Below are 24,482 nucleotides of genomic sequence, written 5' to 3' on the forward strand. Positions count from 1 at the left end.
ATGCATTCAATCCCTCATTCATGTGTGTCTCCTAAGTCAACTCAGCGTTTCCCACGTGCGAGTCATTGGTGTCAAAATCAAACATCAACAAAAAACAATGAAGCTATTATAATACAAATTTTTAACACATATTGGTGAGACAAATTATTAACCATTGATCATGTTTCAAAACTTGCTAAATTGGTATTAAAAATAACTATTTTTAACTTCTTCTTTTCTGTACGTTCATAGATTAAGATTTTCTCATGAGCTTTACTTGATTATCTTTAAGATCTATAAAAGCTCTACGAAATCCGATAAAAAGAGGATCATAATTCCGAGACTAGACCGAAAATGGGCAATGTTCTGAAAACTGGACCGGACAATGACCTGTTCAAGGGTTCGATTTTTGGTTTGATCGATTTGACCGTTTGGATCGGTCGGTTGGACTATATTTTGTAAAATTATAGTTTAATCCCTAAAGGTTTGAAATTCATCAAAAACGCCCCTATAATACTCCCATAAGGTTTGAAATCCATCTAAAACACCCCTATCATGAAGATACAAGTGAGTGGTGGCGGCAGCAACGATCGACGGCCGATCGAAGCTGGAATCTTAGGGCTTTTGATGTATAGGTGTCGGCAAATCGATGGCGGTGCTAGGGAGTTCCATCGGCGTCGGAACTCGTCGAAATCAACAAAAGAAATCCGACGGTCGTGTAAACTTTAGGTGGACGGCGAGCAACGAAGGCTGGACGACGGTCACTAAAAATGGATGGGTTTGGTCGTGGAGATGCCATCACATCGAATGGTGGTGTTTTCTCCGTCAAATGATGCTGGAATCCGACGGGATGGAGATGTGATTGGACCGCGACTCGGTAGTTTTCCCCAGTCCAACCGCAGCTAAATCCGATTTAATGGCAAATACCAGTTTTTATAACATATCGGACCGGAAATACCGCTGGTTGTCGGTCGAACCAGTCCAATCGGACGGTCCGGTCTGGTTTTCAGAACACTGAAAATGGGTACATAGAATAAAACTTAATGATTTTATTTTTTTAATAAACACGAGCTTGACTCTAAATCTAAGTTTTACTTGTACTCTAAGCTTCTGAAAGACTTTAATATTGTAATTATATAAATTATATTATCTCCAAATCTAAGTTTTACTTGTACTTCAAGCTTTTGAAATAATTTAAATTTTAATATATAAAAGTCTACCCATTTTGACTTTTAGATTTTCATTCCAATTCCAATTCCAAGTGGAGTATATACTGAATAAATAAACCCATGAATTTGATACCATTAAATTTGTCAAACCGGCAGAGATTATTAACCCCAAATCAGTTGGTTCGATTTAATTTGACTACTTTGTAGTTAATAATATTTTAAACTGGTTCTAATTAACTTTTTGATTAAGTGTATAACATAACAGTGTAAAATATTATTGGTTTGAATATAAAATTATTGAAAAATTTCAATTATTCTATTACTTAAAGTCCAATGTTTATTGGAAAAATTTTAATTGACTTCTTATAAGAAAATATGAAAATCTTGTAAGAAAAGCAACTGCAATGACCCGTTGGTTATCGACCATGAAGTACTCGCGTGGTCAATTTTGGACTCTTAGAAAGCCTCGAGCCTTCTCGGAAATTAGGGAAGTATGAACACCTTTTTTTTTTTTTTTTTTTTTTTTTTTTTTTGTAATAAAACTTGGGAAAATTATAACTGAAAATCATTGGGATGTTTACGATTACAATCAAAACTGGTTTCAAAATAATCGAAGGAATTTTGAATAATCAAATTAGGAAAAATTTACTTTTTCGTGGATGCACGGATAATTATTCTATCAGAACATGTTATATTATCGCACGTGATGTTTTTTAGATCTGTCTTTGTTTTATATAGATAATCATGTTATTAGAGCATGTCATTTTCATTTTGAATGGATAATAATGCCATTAGGACATGTCATCTTTATTTTGAATCGATAATCATGCCATCAATTAATGTTATATCATTAATGTTTTTCGTTACATCATTTTGCATGGATAATCATATTAAAACGTGTCATATCATCACACGTAATATAAAAATATGTCTTAAGGTAAGACTACACTTACTGATTTTGCATACCAAATAAACATCTTGACTACGACATGAGTAATCCCTATCATAACCACGTCGATTAGAATGTCCATTCAGTACGCAGAACTAGTAAATTTAGTATTTCTCATATTTTTAATATAATTTTACTTTTAATATATCCTTATTATTTATGGATAATCATGAGAACATGTCATGTCATATCATAGCACCTAATATATTACACATCCGCTGCACAAAGATTGTCTCATCAAATTAGTGTTGATTGCAATTTTGAGATAGAGGACTTGTCAAATTTTTACCATTCTATTTGTTTTTACTAAAATAAAATGGGAGAAAATAATTAAACACTATCCCTTAAAAATCCTTTATTTATTTCTGCGAAAATAAATACAAAAAAAAGAAAAGTCAGAAATTGCTTGGAATTACAAACTATTCCCTTTCTTTTTTTTTTTTTTTTTTTTCTGTAAATATACCTCCATAAAATGATAAATGCCTGATAATTCATCACCAAAAAAAAATCAATCTCAAAAATTAAAAAATTAAAAAGAATTTCATATAAACAGAAAAGAAATCTCAGTATCTGAAAATAACTATTGATTTTAGCTTGGCCTCTAGCTATACAATGTTGAATCTTCTTGGCCTTTCAGCTTTACAAAGTTAACTTGTAGGCATACAAAACTTGTTCAGCTTTGTGCTCAAAATATGAATTCCAGTAATTTGCAATGCCAAAAGTCATCGCAATGGTACGAATTTCAGAATTCCTTAGTCTTCCGCCTCAACTCATTCAGCTCACTCTCGATCTCGGAATCTCGGAAAGGAAAAGAAGTCGTGCTTGTCGCAGCCGCTCTTCCGGGAGGAAGCTCTCCTTTCTGTTTATACGATTAAAAGGAAAGAAATTCCAGATTGTCAAAATGGAAGGTAGAATTTTACAGCTTAAGATTGAAGTGATTTCTTCCAGGCGAAGAACTACTGCTGAGGGTACCCCAAAAAATTAATGGAAGCATAAAGTTTTCTGTGCAACAGGCATCTGTTCTTTCTTTTAAAGCAATTCAAAATTTGGTATCAAGAAATAGAAGGAAAAAACACCATTGCCTCTAATGATTTTTGGTCAGCTACGAGATGCAGCATAATGAAAATTTACCAGAACAAGAAATTATTGGAAGAACATTAAGAAATTCTTATGTTCCATGTATAACAGTATAAGGCATACCTTTGAGCTACTGGACAGCTCCTTTTTAAGGTTTGCAAGATCATCATCGACTGATGAGCTCTCAAGTAGCGCAAACTGAAACAATTATGCCAGGTATCATCCGTTCATATAAGGGACATGAAACTAATATTATGAAAGGAAGGAAAGGAAAGGAAAAAGACATAATTTGTACCTTCCCTTCAAGATCATCAGTAGTTAACTGGTTAAGAGCATCAGCTTGGGACTCCATTGCCATCACTATCAAGAGGACATTGAAAAGTAATGGGGTTAGGATTTGTCTAAAACATTTAGATCCAATCTACAGCAAGCGATGATGTAAGCACATTTAAAATCAAATGCAGAATGTAATGATCAAACAGCAAATTTCAGACACGAAAAAACATACTAAGCAAGCATATTGACCATACCAGGTATTATAAATTTATTGTATTTATCAAATGGTCAACAAAAATGCAACCAACCCAGCAATTATTAGTGAGAGAAAAAAGCATGGACAAAAAAGCAAATAAAGATGACACACACACACATCATCTTCAACAATGAGACGTGTGGCAATGTTAGAAAGAAAAGGAACTGAACTGAAAGGCATTTTGAGATGGTAGAGATGGCAAATGTGCAAGGGGAAAAGAATAAAAATTATGTGGCTTGGTAGGTGAAGAAAGCTCAGTGCAATTGAATCAACAGAATATATCCATAGTTGAGCTTTCTGCAACGGAGTTACATAGAATAAACACAAAGACTGAAACAATTAGAACTTTAATTTTGAGAAACAGGTTACACAGTACAGTGCATTGGAAATATGGGGTATTTATCATTTAGGGATTATTTGTTTCAGAAACTGAGATAAATACCCCAAGTTCTAAAAACCACAAAAGATGATCGTATAACAAATCTTACTCGTCAAAAATAACAAAATTTTGTACAAAGATCAAAGTATCCTTTAACTTGAGAAAACTATAAAATAAAATTTAAAACGGTTTATGATCCTTTAATTTATTATACTGGATTTTATTCAATAAGCTGAAGTTACATTTATACTCTTAATTTGTGTCATCTTTAACAGCCAAGGTCTGTTATGTGATCCTTTTTTGAGACTTTTAGAACTTGGGGTCTTTTTGTATAAGTTTGTAAAACAAATGACCCCTAATTGAAAATAACCCAAAGAAATATTAACTACATTTTTTAACAAGTTAACCATGTCGACCCCTGCAGTTCTAGCAATAGTCAATCATATCATTTGGAAAGGTTTAAAATGCTAATATAAGATCAAGATATTATATAATAGACAGCAAAGACATAGAAATGTCACAGATGGGTTGACATTTGCAGGGCCATCTTGAACATGACATTTTTAGTGCATTCCTCTCTCATGCTTGTACAGCAGATTCATAAGGTTTCTATCATTTGTAAATGATCATCATGCTAACTCTAAAGTCATCAACTCACAGGATGCTGACTCAAAAGAGATCAATATAAGGTCCAGAGCAAAAGAGACTATTCCTAAAGCCAAAGACAGTAAATACAAGTACTAAGTCTTTTCTTTGATATCCACAAATCAGCCAATCAAATCCTAAATAGTAAGTTAGACTCGAGAACACCATTCACATTTTTCTTTTTTCTTTATGAGAAAGTGTTATACAACAAGAAATATAAAGTCAGAGGACAGATTAATATCTAAGAACAAAAGTTGAAGAATGGTAAAATTTTATTGCTGTTAAACGATATAAATTACAAGTACAATCAACCAGCTTATCGCATTATCGCTGCCCAAATTTTCAATTTAACCATATAATCACATATACCCAAGTTGCCTAATTAGTTGCAAAGTTTCACCTGTTTATTGGACCTTAATCATTAACTACTGTGTCCTTGCAGGGCAAAACAGAGGAACATATGCCAAGTGTTATTGAATTTTGGCAACTAGAAAGTGCTTCATGTGGTGGTTATGGATGTTTTATAACACTACATATAGAAGTTTTATAGATACAATTTAACCCCCTGAACGAATGTAATCTAGTCTTGTTGCATGTGTTAGAAAATAAATGAAATGTGAAAGAATTCAGCAAATGGAAGAAGGAAGCACAAAGTTGTATAAATCCTATTCAATTCAGGGGTGTAAAGAAAACAATTGAAATTCCATAATATATATAGGCACAAGGTGCCCATACTACCCAATGAAAATTTTCCAATGCCATGAGACAAATGTTAGTTGATGTCATGCATGGCACATATTACACTTGCATGACACATTACTTTCTGTAAATGGTGGAGATCCACCACCAAAAACACTATTTGACTGGACTCAAACACCACTTGGCAACTTAACTAACTTGACTACATTTGATGGCAAAGTTTAATTGGACACTTGGGCAGCATTATTAAAAATTGGGGATGACTGCACTTGTAATGTACATGGTTTAATATGCGTTATCAGCATGAGTAAAGCACACATTAAAGAGAGTCTATTTTGGAGTTTTAATATAAAATAAAATAAAAGTTCCTCTAGATGATCATGCCCAGGTCCAAATGTGCCTCAAAATCGCATTGGAACAACCTCATTGATAAAATGAAAACTTGCACAAGAAAAAAAATGCCCAAAACACTTTACAAAATTCAAAAAATGATAAAGGCTCACATTCAATGCACTTATTATTATCAATATAGCATATTTCCTTCAGTAGGTTGTCATTGCCAACATGGATAAATAGATTTGGAATTATACTGCATTTTCAGGTATCTAATTCTCTTACCTTTTTCTTCCATTTTCTCAAAAGCTGAAAGAGCACTGCTTGTATTGACATTCCCCAACATCTCGCTCACTTTGGTTGCAGTCCTAAGCAAGACCAAAATATCCATTATGAGGGGCAGTAAGAAAGTAAATAGAGAAGGAACCTATTGATAGAATTGGGTGCTGGAAACAAACTTTGCAGACTGAGCACGTGCTTTCAGAGTATCTTTCTTTGACCTTGCCTCCTGTATCTTGCTCTCCAAAAGCTACACAAAATGGAATTTGGAATGCAACTATAAAAATTCATTAATATGTACACAACTATCTTATCAAAGAAGCTAATGTCAAGTACGATAAAATTATTTTTGCAAAGTCAACCAGCATATAACCAGAGAAAACTGGTTTGTCCTGGACACCAGAAAAAATCCTAAAAGTTCAACACCACTGAGGATCTCTTTGATTTAGCAATTTTGTTGGTTCCTATAGCGTTTACTGGATGCAAAAACAGAAAAATGGCTTAACTTTTCTGCACAAGTTTATTGACTTTTCAAAGAGACTGCTTCTCTTTCAACCATTAAATCCAACTTAAGAATATTACAAACAATATAGTATTTGACCAAAAGAACTTCTGCTAGTCACATTTTTAATTGGAAAAAACAAATCTTTTGAATTTAATTTCCATACCTTACACAATTAAATAAATGGCTCTTGCACTTACCATTGAATAGTTATATCAAAAAACAAAGAGTAAAAGAAAAGTACAGTATTAATATAAACAGTGATGCTTGTAAAATAAAAATCAACATACCCGTGTATTTGAGACAAGATTCTCAACAACACCCTTTTGCTGATCAAGTTGAGCTTTTAAAGCACTAGCATTATCCTGCAAAAAAGTTGGAAAAAAAAGAACAAAAAAGAATTTACATGAATTTATCACCCTATTCCCAAAAGTATTCCCAGCCCCCAAACTAGTTTTACTTCAGCAATTGTACCCTCTAACATGAAAAAAAACCAAAAGCATGTAACAATTAATTGAGCACTTGCTTTCAACAGCCTATGAGTAAACAGGTTATTCTACCATTCAAAGGCATTATCCATCTGGTCTTAATCATGCATATATAGCTCTTCAGGGTAAAAGATTATCCTAATCTGCTTTTATCAAAATCTTTGTCTGCTTGCTATTAAAGCAGACAAATACATCATAAAAAAGCAATGAATTATTGGATTAAGACTTGGACTGTAAATTTGTTGAAGTACATTGCTGTAAGGTTTGCTAAACCAACTCAACAACATGCTTTACAGAGAGGGAAATCCATACCTACTTTTCTGACATCTTTACCATACTGATAAATCAACTAATAAAATAAAACTAAAAATTCCTTTATTTTTTGAACAGTTTGCAGGGGTGATAACTTTAGTAATCAAAATCCATGGTCAAGATCCAATCAACCTTCAGTGCAATAAAAGTTATCACATTGTTTCCATGACAAAATTGCAAGAAGAAACACTTAACGCCAAGGCGCAAAAAGTTGCATTGAGTTAATAGTTAATAAGATGGTAGCATTAGATGTATATCTATCCTTTCAGTTTAAAATGTGTGAGAGGAACCAAAATAAGAAACTTGAACACATTCCTAGAATAAATATTTTGGGAAGATGACAGCTTACAGCATAAGATTTACGTCTCTTGAGAGCTTCACGAGCAAGATCTTCTTCACCTTTCTGAAGAGCAAGCTGCGCCTTACGATACCTAAATAAAACTCATAGCAAAATGATACCATTGATCCAGCACAACACTTGGGAATTAAATAATAACTCAAATGAAATAAAAATATTACCAGTCTTCGGAAGCTTGTTCTGCAGCTTTGTACTTATTTTCCAACCGCTTTTGGGATGCTAACACCTTCATTAGACCAAAAAAAAAAAAAAAAAAAAGATAATTCTTAGATGAGCATTAAAAGCAAGGCAAAAGAGAGGAAGGTGCAAGAGAATCAACTTCTTGAAATAAATTGAGGAGAACAAAAAGTTAAAGTTAATGATAAGAAGAGGGAATTCAAGCAAATAAAACAGCATATGGCTTACTTGTGCTGTGGCCTGGCGCATCTTTACCAAGTCATCATTCATTTCAAGTACTGTTTGCTCTAAAATTTTCTCTGGATCTTCAAAGGAACTTATGAGTGCATTTGCATATGACTGCACATATAAGAGAAGCAAGATCATGTAAACAGTGTAAGATATCCAAAGAAGCAAGTAGATGGCTTTAATGCTCATATTCAATATCATGATCCTATGTTATAAATGGCAATGAACAATTTTCAACTCTTACCTTGACAACTCGTGCAAACCGGTCAAAAAGATTCATACGAGTGCCTAGTGCTCCTCCACCTTGTCTATAACAAAATGATCGGCTGGAATGAGCAATTCTTAACCTTGTAACTCGTAGAGCTCCCACTGTAATCACAACAAAAATTGTGAACATCAGCAATAGGTTTAAATTGGTATTTAAGTGCCTACTGCATATCTTTTTCTCACACCAACAGAAGCAACAACAGATTAAATAAAGAAAGAGAGACAAACAGAACTGAACACTATGTAATCCTCTCTAATTACAGTACTTTCCACTAATAGTATTCATCCTTCTGCATAACTAGGCATTCACACACCCACCAAAATGTAACCTTGAACTTTGCATCCTTGAGTAATCAATTCACGTTATAATTCCGTTGACGCAACTCTTAACAAAAGAAAATGACATTATCCATTAGGCCATTATCCATCTGATGAACTTTTAAGGTCTGGGACCTGTTTTTTTCCCGTTTCTACTTAATTACCTCTGTCAATGGTATACGATTAACTTAACTTGCTCAAGAAAACACTCAATTCCAATGCTTCCAAAATTTCTTTGTTATTATAAGCAAATGCCAAATCAAATGCATTTAAAAAATAAACATGCGGCCTATTCAGTTTTACCTCTAATCAGTTTCTCCACATCGAGTTTCACAAATTATCAACTCAGCAAATTCAACAAGACAATTCCACGGCAATGCTTTTCTCTCTACTCTCCATCCATTATTCTCCAAATTAAGTCAATGTTGTTATCGCGTCTGGGAAATTCAATAACTTGCTAATCAACAAAAGTTAAGTTTTTTCTCAAGTTCCAATAGTGAGCACACAAAGTGCTGCTACAATTAAACATTAAATTTGAAGTTAACTAGAAGACAAAAACCCAAATAGAAAACTTCACAGAACACATAACTAATTCTGTTGAAATCGCAACAATTCAGCTACATAAACGAGCTCTGAGATCAATCAAAAGTTTTAAATTTCACAAGAAATTGAATATAAAAGTTTTAAATTACCAGAAACCCAATAATAAAAAAGAACCCAGCTCATTAAGCTACTACATTAACCACAAAAATAGAGTATCTTCAATATTTTCTTTCATTTTCTCTCATATTTCTAAGTAACCAAACAAATTCTCAACTGGATAACAAAAAAAGAAAAAAGAAAAAGAAAAATCTGAGAGATGCCCAATTCAATAGAGAGTGAGAATAACCAAAAGACTTCCATACCTCCGCCATTGAAAAAAGATGTGGCGAGGGGCTTCTTCACCATGCTGAGACTGTTGCTAGAGCTTGAAGAAGATGAAGAAGAAGGATTTGGTAATGGCAAAGTCAATCCCGTAATTAACTGTGACTTTGTGGCCATTTTGTGGAGATCAATAAGCTGAACAGAATTGTTGCCAGAAGACAAAATAGTTTGGAAAAATGTTTTCGGATAGAAGAGAAGCGATTAGAATCACCTCTTAAAAGTGTTTTTTGATTGCTCTTTTGTTTTCGCTGTTTTATCACAACAAAAAATCGGATCGGACAAATACAATTGGGCTGAATTTGAACTTAAAGGCCCACATATTTGGGCTCTATTTAGGCCCAATTTGTAAATTAGCATTTTAGGTTTCTTAACACTTTTCCAAAAATTATAATTAAAAACATTTTTCCCTTTTTTTTTTTTTTTTTTTTTCATTATTATCAACTACTTCATCAATTTGTATAAAACATTTTGGGTACTGGAAGTCAGTAGTTATTATTTTTATAACTGTTTTAGTTGTTGATGTAGCATTTGTCATTGAGAAAGTTTAATTTATCAGCTTATTTTTCTAAATTTATTAAAAATCTTATCAAAAATACCTTTGGAACTTAGAGGTAATAATCTTAGGAAAATGATAGAGTTACCGAAAAGTGTACACCGAAATTGTGCACCGAATGACATAACAAAATCCTAACCGTTTATTAATATTAACTTATAATGAATCAACGGTCAGGATTTTATCACGTCATTCGATACACAAATTCAGTGCACACCCATCGGTAACTGTAGTATTACTTATAATCTTATTATATTTTAGAACCACTTTAACCTTTAAATATTTATGTTTCATAACTGTTTTAGTAAAATAATTAAGGTTGAGCTTGATCATTTATGTCGAGCAAAAGTCTCTTAAGTTAACATAATTTAAAAAAAAAAAAAAAAAAATCGCATTTGAGTCAATTGATAAACCAGAATTATACTCTACTAATGTCCCAATTCGTAGCAAACAGTTTGTTTCTGAACTCGTTTCCCATTTTCATGTTTTTCCTCTTGTAAAAGGTGTGATATGTGTTTGTATATGAATTTTCCTGATGCAGTAATGAGCAGTGTCAGATGATGCAGTAATAAACAGTGTCATATGAACAGGATAAACAATGTTAGATACTTAGATGAATGATGATGAATACTGAATAGTGTTACGATTTTTGGCGAGACACTTTGAAAGAGTCAAATAAGTTAGGCTCGTAACAAAGCATGAGTTACATTGTTTTTTGAGTAATGCTAAAGCCATTAATGATAGTACATCGAATTTATGTACCGAATGACGTGACTAAATCTTGATCGTTGATTAATATTAACGATGCATAAATTTGATGCAATATCGTCGATGGCTGTATTATTTTCCTTGTTTTTTAGCCTTTTGGAGTCGTTTATATGGGTTTTTAGGCGTTTTTTATGTTCTTCAAGGTGTGTTTACAAGCTTTTGGACCTTTTTGGGTTTATTTGCAACTTTTTTAATGTTTTGGGACTTAATTTTTTTCTTGGTTTTTTGGGATTAGGGTAAACTATATAAAAGCTATTACAATCGTAATAGAGCAGTTATTATTATTATTTTTATTATATGAAAGTTTAAAAACTTTTTGTGATTGCTTATTCAATCCAGTTTTCGAACTTGATGCATTCGATGGCGTATCACCTATTCCTTGATTGTTCAATCATCTTATTGTTTGGGCATCATCCATTTTTTTTTTTCCCATTAGGAAAGTGTACAAATTTAAATTGCCGATGATAAGAGGTAATAATCTATAACCTTATTCTATATATTTCAATAAATTGTTTACATGATTTAGAACTATTTTAGGTATTGATGAAAAACAATTAAGGTTGAGAAAGTTAATTTTGTCTGCTGAATTGAGTTTATGTAATCGCGTAACAATATTAAGTTTGTCTTCTGCTTGAAAAAATTTATTTGACAAATTTTTGGTTTTTTAATCAAGGCTTTAAAACCCAACCTAGGGAGTGACCCGATCGGGTCACCGAGTTGAACCGTGATGACGTTATTCTGACATCAACATGACATATAACAAAATAATAAAAAACTGTTCAACCGCTAGGTTGAACCGGTTACACCGGTGGTTTGTAACAAAAAATTCGGTTCAATCACGGTTCAAACTGGATCATTTGAAAATTCTAGTGTTTTAGTCGAATCGACCTGACTCGATCACCTATTCCCAGTTGAACCGGCCGAGCCGAGCCGGGTTTTAAAACCATGTTTTTAATATTAAGCAATGCCAAAAAGTTCTACTTGAAAATATGCATTATACTTTAGTGTATAATTATAGAGGTTCTATTTTATTTTTGGCTATCATAATTCAAATAAATTGATGGATTTCATGAACTCTCTTTCCCTTTTTTAAAACTTGTTTTACTGATTCATGTTGCAGATGCCAAGCCTTTTTTTCTACAGATGTGGAGGAATGTTCAATAATCCCCTCCCTTGGTGCTTGCGTTTGCAACAAGTGAAAGAGAAACCAGAACAAGAAAATTTTATTTTAGATTTTTAAAGAAGAAACTTTTGTGGGAATTGAGTGACTATATACATAATCACCCTGAGACTTAGCATAAGTAGAAATTCTCTTAAATAATTTGAATATTTTAGGGTTTTGGTATGATGGTTGATGCATGTTCTTACTAAATTGATTTTGCAATAATATTGACGTGGTTGGATCCAATCTATAGCACACATTGCAAGGCCATATTTGGTTTCGTTGATATTGTGAGGTCGTATCAAGTCTCAACCAACACTACATTGTTGAAATTTTAAGGGGTCGGTTTGACGGTCAAGAAGATGTGCTTTTTTCATTGACTTCCTAAGTTCGAATCACCTTAGGATCATCTATTACATTTAGAGCTGGGCATTTGAGATAGGGTCCAAAAGCCCAGCTCCAAAAACCGGTTCTAGGACCGGTCCTTGGGAGGACCAGTCCTAGGAGGCCTGGTCCCAAAAGGGACCAGGCCTAAGGAGGAGGGCCTAGGCCCTCCTCCAAGGCACGGGCCTGGGCCCAAACTTTTTTTGTCTTTTATCAATTTAGTTATTTATAAAATTACATTAAACCCCCTAAAATAAGTATAAATTTAAGGACTAAAATAAAATTTTACAAAATTTATTTAAAAAAAAAAAAAATTAACCGTTGGCTGCCAACGGTAACTGACACCAACCGACCAACGGTTACATTTATATAATATAAGTTTTTTTTTTTTTTCATTTCTCCGCCCCCCCCCCCCCCCCCCCCCCCCCCCCCACTACACTATAAATAACCCTAAAACCTTTAATTTTTTTCACACCAATCAATCTCTCATTCTTTCATTCTCTTAATCTCTCTACTCCAAATCTCCAATCAATTTCTCATTCATTTATTTTATAATTTATTTTATTATTCAAATTTTTTCCTATTTTTCAATATCATCATAATTTCATATATTATTAATTTCTTTTCATTTTAATTATTTATTATTTTATCATAAATTTATAATGTCTTCCCCAAATGAGTTTTATGTTCCATCCACCGAAAATTGAGCCTTCAATCCATTTTCACCATTTCCTCCAGAGGATGCAGCTGTAATTCCACAACACACTTCGGGCGGACGAGGTGTAGCCAACACATGTGAGATGCAGTCAACGGCACGGACATAGCCCAACCCCCCCGACCGTCAAAGAGGGTCGTGTCCGATGTCTGGCGATACTTCACCAAATCAAAACGGCCAAGACAAATGGAGGAGAAGAATCGTGGGATATAATTTATGTGGAACCATTATTGGGCTGAGAAGGCTTCGCGATGCGACGACACGTAGAGAAGAAGCATCCCCAATAAATGCCACTTCAAGCATCAGGTAGACAAATTCAAACTCAACTTAATTTTATCCACAATCTTCAACTCTCTCAACATGACAATACAATACACATGTTGCACGAGAGGAAATAGCAATAATATAGTTGCTACGACTCTCCTATTTGTTTTCTGAAAATCCTTTTTTTGTTAATATGGTTAAAACTGCATTTTGTCCAGCTATACCCCTGTTAGTAGAACTACAAGTAGAAGAGATATACTAAAACTTTATAACAAATAAATAATAAACTTAAAAACGAATTTCAAATTTTAGGAATATATCTATTTCACTTACATCAGATATTGGGCTTGTAGATCAAAACCGATTTTTTAACTTGCAGTACATTTCTTAATCATATTGGGGTTTACAACAAAAATTGATAGGTTTTAAACCATTATAGTGAAACATAGTGCTGAAACTATTTATTTTACGATTCTTGAAGTTTTGCAAGAATATTTATTACTGATAAGTTGTAGCGCTACGCTTGATAATGCAGCTGCTAACATCGCAGCAATACTTTATTTGAAAGAAATTGGATCCGCTTGGTGAAGGCAAATTTTATCACCAGAGATGTGCTTGTCCTCATCAATTTGTAGTTAAGCAGGTTTAGATGCTATACATTCAAGGATTGAGAGGTGCGTAGAGCTATCAGATTTATCGTCGGCGGTAGTAATAAAAGAGGCGAGTACGTCACATATTGTAAGCAAGAGGACCCACCGGTTCGACCTTTGAAGTTATGTACAACATGCCTATCCTTGGAATTCTACCTACTTGATGTTGAAAAAAGCTTTGCCAACCGCGAAACAAATTACAGATTTCGTCAACCGGAAGAACTATCCAGAGGAAGTTGTCAACTATGATGATTGGGCGGTTTGTGAACTTTTTTATTTTTCTTAAAATTTTTTATGATGCTACTAAACATTAATGGTATTTATTATCCAACTACTAATTTAATGTAGATATTTAGTTCAAATTGCTAAAACTTTTGATCAATATAGACATGATAACATTTTAGTGAAATGTTTCAAGTATGGAAAAAATATAAGAGATATTAGTTTATATTCAATTCTTATATGGATTAGGCCTTTTTCTAGATCCTAGGTTTAAATTATCCGTAGTTAACGGTGATTACTGAGTTAGGCCATTATTTAGGACATGATTATACGTCTTATTTGACTGACTTTAAACACAAATGGATAGGCTTTTTTCTTTATATGAGAACAGATACAATGGAAGTAGAAGTGGAAGTGGAAGGAACGTCTAGGAGAGGCGATCATGACCTTGATGTAGCCCCCCCTCAAGGATCGAGCAAGTGGCGTATGTGGGACGGGCGGAAGCTCCACCTCTAGCTCCAGCTCGTACATACATAGACCAAATGAGATGACTCGCTACCTACAGGTGGACTTGCCCTTTATGACGATGAAAGCAAACTTGACATGGATATTCTTCAATGATGGAACCAACAAGAAGTCAATTCTCCATTATATCCCAAATGGCACGTGACATTTTATCTGTGCCGGTTTCTACAATTGCATCCAGTACACATTTTCAACGAGTGGTCGGATTGTTGAAGACAAAGAGTTTCTTTAACCGATGAGATGATTGAAGTGATAACGTGTTTACGGGATTGGACTCATGGAGAAAGAACGACAAACACCTGAAGATCCCGAACTACTCGAACTCTTTAGGAATACAGATTTGAATAATGTAACTAGTGTTGACGATGAAATTGAAGATGAATAATTTAATAAAAAAAATTATTTAATTGTTTATTTGTGAAGCGTGAATGTGTGAAATGTGAATATTATATTTATGTTAAAAATTAAAATTAACTATTAATTTATTATTTTTTAAAATTAATTAAATTTTTAGAAACTTATTAATCAACCCCTAAAAAATACTAAAAACCCCCTATAAAATTTCGTTTTGCCCCCCAAAATATAAAAAAAATTGAGGGGAGAAAATAAAATTTTCCAAACCCCATGGGACCAGTCCCGACCAGGCCTAAGGCCTGGTCCGGGTCCTGATTTTTCTCATAAGTCCCAGGCCCATGAGAGACTGGTCCCATTTGGGACCAATCCCAAACGGGCCCAGGCCTGGGCCTGCAAGGGACCGGTCCCTTGCCCAGGTATAATTACATTTATGATTTAACTTTGAACATTGGGCTTGTAAGACATTCAATATACTGTAAAGATTAGTCGAGATGCACACAAACTTGCCTGGAGATCCCGATCATTAAAAAAAAAAAAAAAACTACAACGTTGGAACCAACCTCTAGAGGCATCATAGGGCATGTTTTAGTCTATAGTAATATCGTGATACCTTCGGTCACAAGGCCAACAACCCTAAACCCAAAGGTGATAAAGGTTTACGGGTAAAATGATCGTTTCATAATTTAACTAATTTTTTGTGTAGTGGAACGAAGACTAAAATCTATTTTCCAAATCTGATGCTTGATAGATTTGGCAATATTTACCGGGTTTTCTAGAATTATCTCTATTGTATAAAAAGTCACACTTATGGTAAAAATATAGACTTAAAAAAAAAAAAATTGTGGCCCAATTACCCAATCCAACCAAAAAAAAAAAGAGAGAAAAAAAATCAAACTTTTTATACTATAGTTTGTATATATAATACTATTTTTTGTATAAAAAATTCTTAAGTCAAGACTTCACATTAATTTTGTTCGCACCATACTTTAATATTATTGGATCCATATATAAAATATTGTTTCAGGATAATGAGATAAACCCAACGATACTTAACTATGTATTGACTAAATTTTTATTGTCTAGACTAGATAATCACTACTCTTTATATATATGTAAAAAATAAAAATTTATTGTATTAACTAGATAATTACTACTCTTTGTATTTACCTAAAAAAATAAAAAATAAAATTCATATATTTAAAAGCTGTGATTTTATGTTTTGTATTTAAAGTTGGCAGGCCGTTGTTAATCTAACTTAGTGAAATTTCGTCTAGTAAATAGTAAATTGGATTTAATTTGTAAAATTTCAAAAGGTCTCTTCTAAATTCTTGAAATTGGAAAGTAGAAAGATTTGTACACGTTATATAAAAAGTTTTACATATATTAAAGCGATTTTATTAATAAATTAATATGACAAAATTAAACAGCGTCACCACAAATAAAACAATTTATTTCTCCAAAGAACATATGGCCTATTTATACACCAAAATACTGTATCTAAAATAATCATAAAATAATCTAAAATTAGTTCAGATTTTTCATCTAATAATTATAAATAGTTTTTGGAATTTTAGAAATTATTAAAAACAAGACAACTAATATTAGGTTATTGGTTGACATTGATATTTGATTATTATAGGGAGGCTAATTTAATCCTAAATGATGTCAAAATTAGGCTTACAAATCCACAAAACAAATAATATTAGGTTATCAGTTGGTATTGATATTTGATAATTGTATGAAGGGTAATTTAATCCTAAATTATGTCAAAGTTAGACATGCAAATGAATCAAGCCGCTCCGGCTTGACTTGAGTTGAGCTCGAGCTCGAGTAACTCGCATGTTAAGTCGAGTCGAGTTTGAATCTAATAATATTCGACTTGAGCAGTTTGCAAACTCAGTCAAACTTGGTATATTATATAATATTTTAATTTTAATATTTATTATACATAAATAAAAATAACTAAGAATTTCAAACCACAAATTCTTAGATCAAGCTCGATTTTGATTCGATTATCATCCAGTTGAGCTCGATTTTGATTTTTGATAGATTGTAATTGAGTCGAACTCAAGCCCATCATATATCTATCGAGCTTAACCTCGAAAATTGAAGTTCGGTCAAGCTCGAGCTTCGACTAGGCTCGATTGCAGTCTTAATTAAGAATTTTCTGAATCACTTTTCAATATGGGGCTACTTTTCAATTCCGACCACAAAATAAGGCTATTTAAATTATTTTAAAAAAAAAAAATCTTGAAATTGCCTCGAACCGTAAATTCAAGCCGTGTGACTCGCCATTGCTGATTAAAAGCCACCATAATCTCTTAGATGACGTCGACGCCGTCGGATCGAAAAGCCACCATAATCGACGGCAAAGCCGTCGCTCAGACAATCCGATCTGAAATCGCCGCCGAAGTTGCCTGCTCTCTGAGAAATACGGCAAGGTAAGTTCAGTTTGCAATGAGCTACTGTGTAGAGAATGATGCGTAAAAGAATTGAGTTCAGTTTGTTTGAAGCTTGAGTGGTCAGGTGCGGGACTCGCCGTGGTGATTGTAGGACGCCGGAAGGATTCTCAAAGCTATGTTAGTATGAAGAGGAAGCGTGTGCTGAAGTGGAATTAAGTCGTTTGACATCGACCTCCCTGAGCAAGTTTCTGAAGCTGAGCTCATTGCCAAAGTTCACGAGCTTAATGGATGCCTGATGTTCATGGTTAGCCCTTTTCATTCTCTCTCTCTCTCTCTCCTCTCTCTCTTTTTTTTTTTTTTTTTTTTTGGGTGGTAAAGATTGCCAATTACAGATGACGATTAAATTTAGCTATGTTGCATTATATGTCTATAAAGATTGCCAACTGAAATTCAAATGAAGCAAAATATTCTATTGTCTGTATTGGTGTAGGTAGATTTTGAGGCTGTAGGATTACTTCTAGATTTGTTTGATCTCTGCTGGAAGAAGATTGTTTTGTTTGTGCAGATCTTGTTGATAGTTTCAAATGTTTTCTATTGAGGCTTGGCTTTGCTTGTGAAAAGACCTCTTGTGTCTGTTTAAAAGATACGTTTTGGTATATTGATAGGTGTACTGGTTCTGCTTCTATTGCTGAAGCATAAAAATGAAGAGGAAATTATTTGAACTATGTCATTTATTCTGGCTTTGGTTCTCTTAGTGGAGAGGCCTCTTGTGTCTGTTTTAAAGACAGGTTTTTGGTACATTGACAGGTATGTTGTCTCAGCTTCTGTTGCCGAAGGATATGAATGAAGAGAAAGTTGTTTAAACCATGTTGATGGTTTAAAATGTTATTTATTCTGGCATGGCTTCTCTTAGTGTTAAAGCCTCTTGTTTCTGTTTTTAAAAGACATGTTTTGGTACATTGACAGGTATATTGGTTCAGCTTCCATTGCCACAGCATATAAATGAAGAGAAAGTTTTGAGTGAAATCAGTCTTGAGAAGGATGTAGATGGGTTTCATCCTTTGAACATTGGCAAGCTTGCTATGAAAGGCAGAGAACCTCTTTTCCTTCCTTGCACCCCAAAGGCAATATACTCTGTCTCATGCAACTATCTTTTGCAGAGAAAATTTCCCTCATATTTAATGAGCAATTCTTGTCAGTTAGGTTATAATGTTAATTTCAGTGGGAGTTCTTTTTATTGTATCGTTTATTTTTTCTGAGAGATAACCTTCTCTGCAGGGATGTCTTGAACTTCTATCACGAAGTGGCATAAGTACAAAAGGAAAAAAAGCTGTTGTCGTGGGCCGAAGTAACATAGTTGGACTGCCAGTTTCACTGCTACTGCTGAAAGCAGATGCCACTGTTACTGTGGTGCATTCGCATACTCAGGATCCAGAAAAAGTCATTCGCGAAGCAGACATTATTATTGCTGCAGCAGGACAAGCAATGATGGTAATACCAGACATTTCGTGGATTTGTTTTCCAGTTCAAATAAGATTACCAACTGATACTCATTGTCTAGCACTTCAGTTGATATAGTTCAATTATGCATAATGTGTTGCATCCTCATAATGCATTAGAAATCTTACTTTCAGAGTTGATAGCTCTACATTCTTGAGTATCCCTATTACAAAATCATTCGAATAATCTGAATATCATAAAAGATATCCTCTTTAGTCCTGAGTTAAGTGCTTTATATCCTTGAGATCAGAGATTATAATTCAAATTAATCAAGTTTAAGTTGCAGAAATTTCAAAAATAGAGAAAATTCTACTAGTTTCTGATGCAAACTGTGTCTTTATCATATCGGACTTCCACCTTTCCTTATTACTCTTTCTTTCAGTACTTATAGTTTCTTTCCACCAAAGGTGGCCTCCTCATGAAATCACCTTTTTTGTTAAAAGTGTTTATAGGTCTTGTGTATATTCTATAGTTACTTTAATAAGCTGCACAATTGCTTTACATGAAACACATCTGAAACTGAATGAGCATAGTTCTTGTTCTCTTCTGGTTCCTTGTTGATTTGGAACTATGTATGTAACTTCCACGAGGAGAAATTTGTATTTTTTCTTTTTAAAATTCAATTTCATTACTTGCAGATCAAGGGAAGTTGGATCAAACCTGGTGCTGCAGTTATTGATGTTGGGACAAATGCTATCGATGACCCAACTAAGAAGGCAGGTTATAGGTTAGTGGGAGATGTAGATTACAAGGAAGCTTGTAAAGTAGCTGGATGGATAACTCCTGTCCCGGGTGGAGTGGGTCCAATGACAGTTGCAATGCTTCTCAAAAATACCCTTGATGGTGCAAAGCGTGTGATCGAGCAGTAAAGTTATGTTTGGTTCTTGACTTGAAAATAAAGATGTTGCTCCTCTTATGGTTTTTGTTGGAAAACACATTTATACAATTTCAGCAGAAATGTAATCATAATGTTCATTTTTCTTTATACTTATCAGTGTAATCTTACTGTTTATTTGTCTTTCTACTCATCAGTATATTGTTTAGCATTTCAGAGATGAAGAAATAAAACTGCTTGAAGTCATGCGTTTCCTTTCGCTGACCAGGCCAGGTTACCATCTCTTGAAGGTCTTTCTATCTAACGTCACTTGATTTATGGTTGTTTTAACGAGGCTCCATTGTTTCACCGGTAATAGCTTTTCTTCGTACATTACTTGCACCAGTGTTCTGAAAACTGGACCGGACCGTCCGATCGGACCGGTTCGACCGGGAGCTGGTGGTATTTTCGGTCTGGTATCTTCTGAAAATCGGTATTTTTAGTTAAACCGGATTGAGCCGCGGTTGGACCGCTGGAATAGTGTCAAGTCGCGGTCCAATCGCAACTCAATCCCGCCGGATTCGGGCATCGTTCGAGGGAGAAAACACCACCATTCGACTTGACGGCATCTCCAAGACAAAACCCATCCATTTTCAGTGGCCGTCGTCCAGCCTTCGTCGCTCGCCGTCCACCTAAAGTTCACGCGACCGTCGGACTTCCTTTTTGATTCCGGTAATTTTTGACGCCGATGGCACTCCCTAACACCACCATCAGATTCGCTGAAACCTATACATCAAATGTCCCATGATTCCAAACTTCGATTGGCCGTCGATCGTCGCTGCCGCCACCACTCACCAATCTCTTCATGCGACATGGGTGTTTTAGACAGATCTCAAACCTTAAGGGAGTATTAACTAGTAAGGGGTGTTTTTAATGAATTTCAAACATTTAGGGACTAAAATATCATTTTACAGGATACGATCCAACCGGTCAAACTTGAAACCAGACCCTTGAACGGGTCATAATCCGGTCCAGTTTTGGGAACATTGACTTGTACTGCTTCTTGGATAATGGTTGTCAACTACTGAAAAAGCTTTCTTAGTTGTAGCGTGCATACTTTGATATTACCTTAACGTCAAGCTCAAGAATCAAATGTCAAATGCCAAATGATATCATGTAGCTAATTTATGTTTTGACATTGAAGCTCTCTCATCCTCGTATGAACCGGATTTTTTGATAGGTGAATCACAATCATAAGCTAAGTAAAATCGTTTAGCAATGGAGTTTGTATTCTTAGAAACATGGCAGATAAGCATCTGATGCATTCTTGACAAACTCTTTAGTTTTGATCCAAGCAACATAATTTTGCTCAGCAAGTTAGCATTGCTGATCTGTGTCACTGTTTTTACTTGATACATTTTCAACTTTGATATTGCGAATTAGTGTTATCATTTTCTCACTGTTTCTTAATCCCAAAAGTGAACAATAATGGTCAAGATCAAAAACCAAACAAGAGGGAGGGTCCTCAGTATTTCTCCATTTTCACATGTTGGTTGAGGGACACCATCATGTGGCTTGAAGACGGATACGAAACCCCACTTTCATCAGCAATGCTCTTGATGAGATGGAGAGATGGTAGAATCATACACTACTGGAAGGGGAATGCCTGGACGACTCCTTATCTCATTTAGAGTAGTACCCAAATTATAGAAAATAAATACAAATTTAATTTTCTTAGAAAAAGAAACCCAGTGTTCCACAAACATGTAAGAGAAAAATTATGATTAAAGCTGAACTTCAACAAGTTCGAACTAATTAATCCTCATTAATTGTGAAGAGACATCCGTCTTAATTTGGTACACCTCTAAGGTCCTTGAGCAATAAAAGAGTGATCTTTATCTTATATTATAATTTTTGTATATGAACAGCCCATAAAAGAATCATGTGATAATTAAAACACAAGTGAGAGTTACAAAAACCCTAATATTACCACTGGCCATGGAAGACTCACGGCAAGAAGAACTAGAAGAAGAAGTTAATGCAACAACAGGAAGTTTCATTTGCGAGATTTGTGTCGAATCCGTATCCAAAAACAAGAAATTCAAGACCAAAAACCATTGTGTTCACCATTTCTGTGTAAACTGCATTGCTAAATATATCGAAACAAAGATCACGGAGAACACAGTGAAGATAAAATGCCCGGGATTGGACTGTCAGCAAGTTTTAGATCCTATTTCTTGCAGAGAAATTATCCCACAAAGTATTTTCTCAAAGTGGTGCGATGTTCTTTGTGATAATTACATTCTAGGGTTTGAAAGGAGCTATTGCCCAAATAGGAATTGCAGGGAGTTGGTGGTGAATGAGTGTGGTGAGAATTTGAAGAAAAGTAAATGTCCATATTGTGAGGAATTATTTTGTTTTGAGTGTAAGGTGGCATGGCATGCTGGGTATGGATGTGAAGAAGGTAGAAATATGAGGGACGGGAATGATATTTTGTTTGGGCAGCTTGTTGAGAAGAGAGCATGGATTCGGTGTCCTGGTTGTGGACACTGTATTGAACACAGAGATGGCTGTTTCGTTATCACATGCAGGTTTTAATCTAATCCTCCTCCCCCTGTAATTATATCATATCACATTATTAGTTCAAATTTATTAACTAATTTAACCGGTTAGATCTCTTGAGATTGCATCATAAGACTTGGGAACGAGATAAACTTATCATAGGTTTAACTAAAGAGTAAACAACTTTTTCCCACCCAAGGTTTGCCTTAATACATTTTCACTCAAGAAGTTTCAAAATACTACTTTTCCACCCCAAGTTAATACTCTATTACTACCTAAAGCCAATTCTAGCAGCAAAAATTCTCTACGTCTCCACCATTTAAATTTCTGGTCTTCTCTCTCTAAAAGTTCTCTTACTCCAACACTGATTTCTTGCTGATTGCTAGTAACTGCAAAACTACAATTTCTTGTTCTTAACTGATTTCGGCAACAAATATTTAATCCATCATCACTATTTGACCTACCAACCTCCACTCTATAAAACTCCTCTTACCTTGCGTTTTGGTAACTCATCGAACATCGGTTGGGAAAGTGAAATGTGTTTTGGGTCTTAACGGAATATAAACTTTGGGTGAAAAAGTGCTATTTTCAAACTTTTGGGGTGGGAAATATCATTAAGGCAAACCTTGGGTGGAAAAAAGTCGTTTACTCTTTAACTAAACCTATCAATTAAGTGCCCGTATGCTGATTCTTTATAAAATTAGGCATAGAAAACATGAGAACTTAATTTACTAATCAATCTTGTGAAATTTTGTATGGTAAAAATGCTTGAAGAGAGCTTATATATAAATACTGATGAAAAAACACACCAATCTTGTGAGCTAAAATTAGGGACGAAATTTGGACGTAACTTCAGCTCATCAACAGATAATTTGATTTGCTAACCCAGCATTCAATAAGAAGGAGATTTCAATTAATTTTCCTATCTGTTATATTTAATTTATTTTTGGAATGCAGATGTAACACTCATCTTTGCTATAAATGTGGGAAAGAACTTGTAGGTGCATCGTCATATAGATGTAAGTGCAGTAAATATAATGTTTTACATATAGTACATGAGGGTTATATAGCTACCATTTTAGGATTAGCCATTTTATTATTTTATTATATGTGTGTGAAGGGATTACTTGATTAAATCTCTGATAGTGGAAGAAAGAATTTTGGGGATCAAATCCCTCTTATATTAACCTTGAAGTGGTGTTGCTTTAATTTGAGAATAATAGTTAGTAATAAATTTTCCGGATCAATTCCTTTTTTCTTTCTTTTATTTTTACATTAAATGTATAGTTAATAGTACATGACTTGCTACTCTGGATGGGGTGCCATATATATATATATATAGGGTGTTTGGACACACCACCGTTAATTTCCTAAGATCTTGAAGTTAACGATCGGGTATACCTTCCAGTGATTATCCCAATTAAGGATTGAAGTAACTTAAATTCATGACATCTTAAATAATATATCCAAAAATCATTGTTCAACCACTCAACCACCCAAGAGTGGTTTATAGACTTTATCTTTGTTTCTCTCATTTTGATGAGATAAATTATTTAAATATTACAAAGAATTTATCAAAATACTGCATATATACATATCAGTACTAAAGATGAAGCCGTTATGTACAAAGCTATTTCTACATAAAATAAAACACATCATCAGTAATAGAATGAAGTTAAAAAAAATATAAAATTAATTGTTAACAAGATATATACAACAGCATTGCTAGTCTTACAAAGAAGCCTACAAAGGAGGCATACAAAGTTAACATACACCCTTCATCTTCATCATTTCTCTCTCTCTCTCTTTCTCTTTTTCCGTTTTTTCTTTGTTTTTTCCTTCACTTTGTAAGCTTCTTTGTAGACTTCTTTGTAAGGATAGATTTATTGTATATGCAAAGTCCAGTAATAAATGAATATAATGGAGCCATATATATATGTTCTTGAACTAAAAGAAATAAATCTAATTAAAGGACAGTAAATCAGAATAATA

The 24,482-nt window shown here is 34.1% G+C and overlaps 2 protein-coding genes and 1 pseudogene across 2 annotated transcripts; 2 read left to right on the plus strand and 1 right to left on the minus strand.

The window, feature by feature from the left end:
• Window positions 1-2,618: 2,618 nt before the first annotated feature.
• LOC116126371 (membrane-associated 30 kDa protein, chloroplastic-like) lies at window positions 2,619-9,830 on the minus strand. The gene is made up of 11 exons (XM_031412077.1): window positions 9,597-9,830; window positions 8,351-8,475; window positions 8,107-8,217; window positions 7,863-7,927; window positions 7,693-7,774; window positions 6,834-6,908; window positions 6,221-6,291; window positions 6,048-6,130; window positions 3,470-3,534; window positions 3,298-3,372; window positions 2,619-2,956 (listed from the first exon to the last, which is right to left on the minus strand). Exons 1-11 carry the CDS (start codon window positions 9,730-9,732, stop codon window positions 2,840-2,842), a joined length of 1,005 nt encoding a protein of 334 aa, XP_031267937.1. The 5' UTR covers window positions 9,733-9,830; the 3' UTR covers window positions 2,619-2,839.
• Window positions 9,831-17,232: 7,402 nt separating this feature from the next.
• On the plus strand, window positions 17,233-20,238 carry LOC116125783 (annotated as a pseudogene).
• Window positions 20,239-21,926: 1,688 nt separating this feature from the next.
• Window positions 21,927-22,526, plus strand: LOC116124867 (probable E3 ubiquitin-protein ligase RNF217). The gene has a single exon (XM_031410633.1). It carries the CDS (start codon window positions 21,927-21,929, stop codon window positions 22,524-22,526), a length of 600 nt encoding a protein of 199 aa, XP_031266493.1.
• Window positions 22,527-24,482: the final 1,956 nt, after the last annotated feature.

This window comes from Pistacia vera, unplaced genomic scaffold, assembly GCF_008641045.1.
Source record: "Pistacia vera cultivar Batoury unplaced genomic scaffold, PisVer_v2 Contig104, whole genome shotgun sequence".
NCBI classification, from domain to species: domain Eukaryota; kingdom Viridiplantae; phylum Streptophyta; class Magnoliopsida; order Sapindales; family Anacardiaceae; genus Pistacia; species Pistacia vera.

What these genes read in the sequence shown, in the direction of transcription:
- LOC116126371 (XM_031412077.1), bottom strand. Translation starts at nt 9,732, where the DNA reads ATGGCCACAAAGTCACAGTTAATTACGGGATTGACTTTGCCATTACCA. An exon ending in GAACAAGCTTCCGAAGACTG is followed by an intron (nt 7,775 to 7,862) that starts GTAATATTTTTA and finishes AGTTTTATTTAG; the next exon opens with GTATCGTAAGGCGCAGCTTG. An exon ending in AGAGACGTAAATCTTATGCT is followed by an intron (nt 6,909 to 7,692) that starts GTAAGCTGTCAT and finishes ACTTTTTTGCAG; the next exon opens with GATAATGCTAGTGCTTTAAA.
- LOC116124867 (XM_031410633.1), top strand. Translation starts at nt 21,927, where the DNA reads ATGGAAGACTCACGGCAAGAAGAACTAGAAGAAGAAGTTAATGCAACA.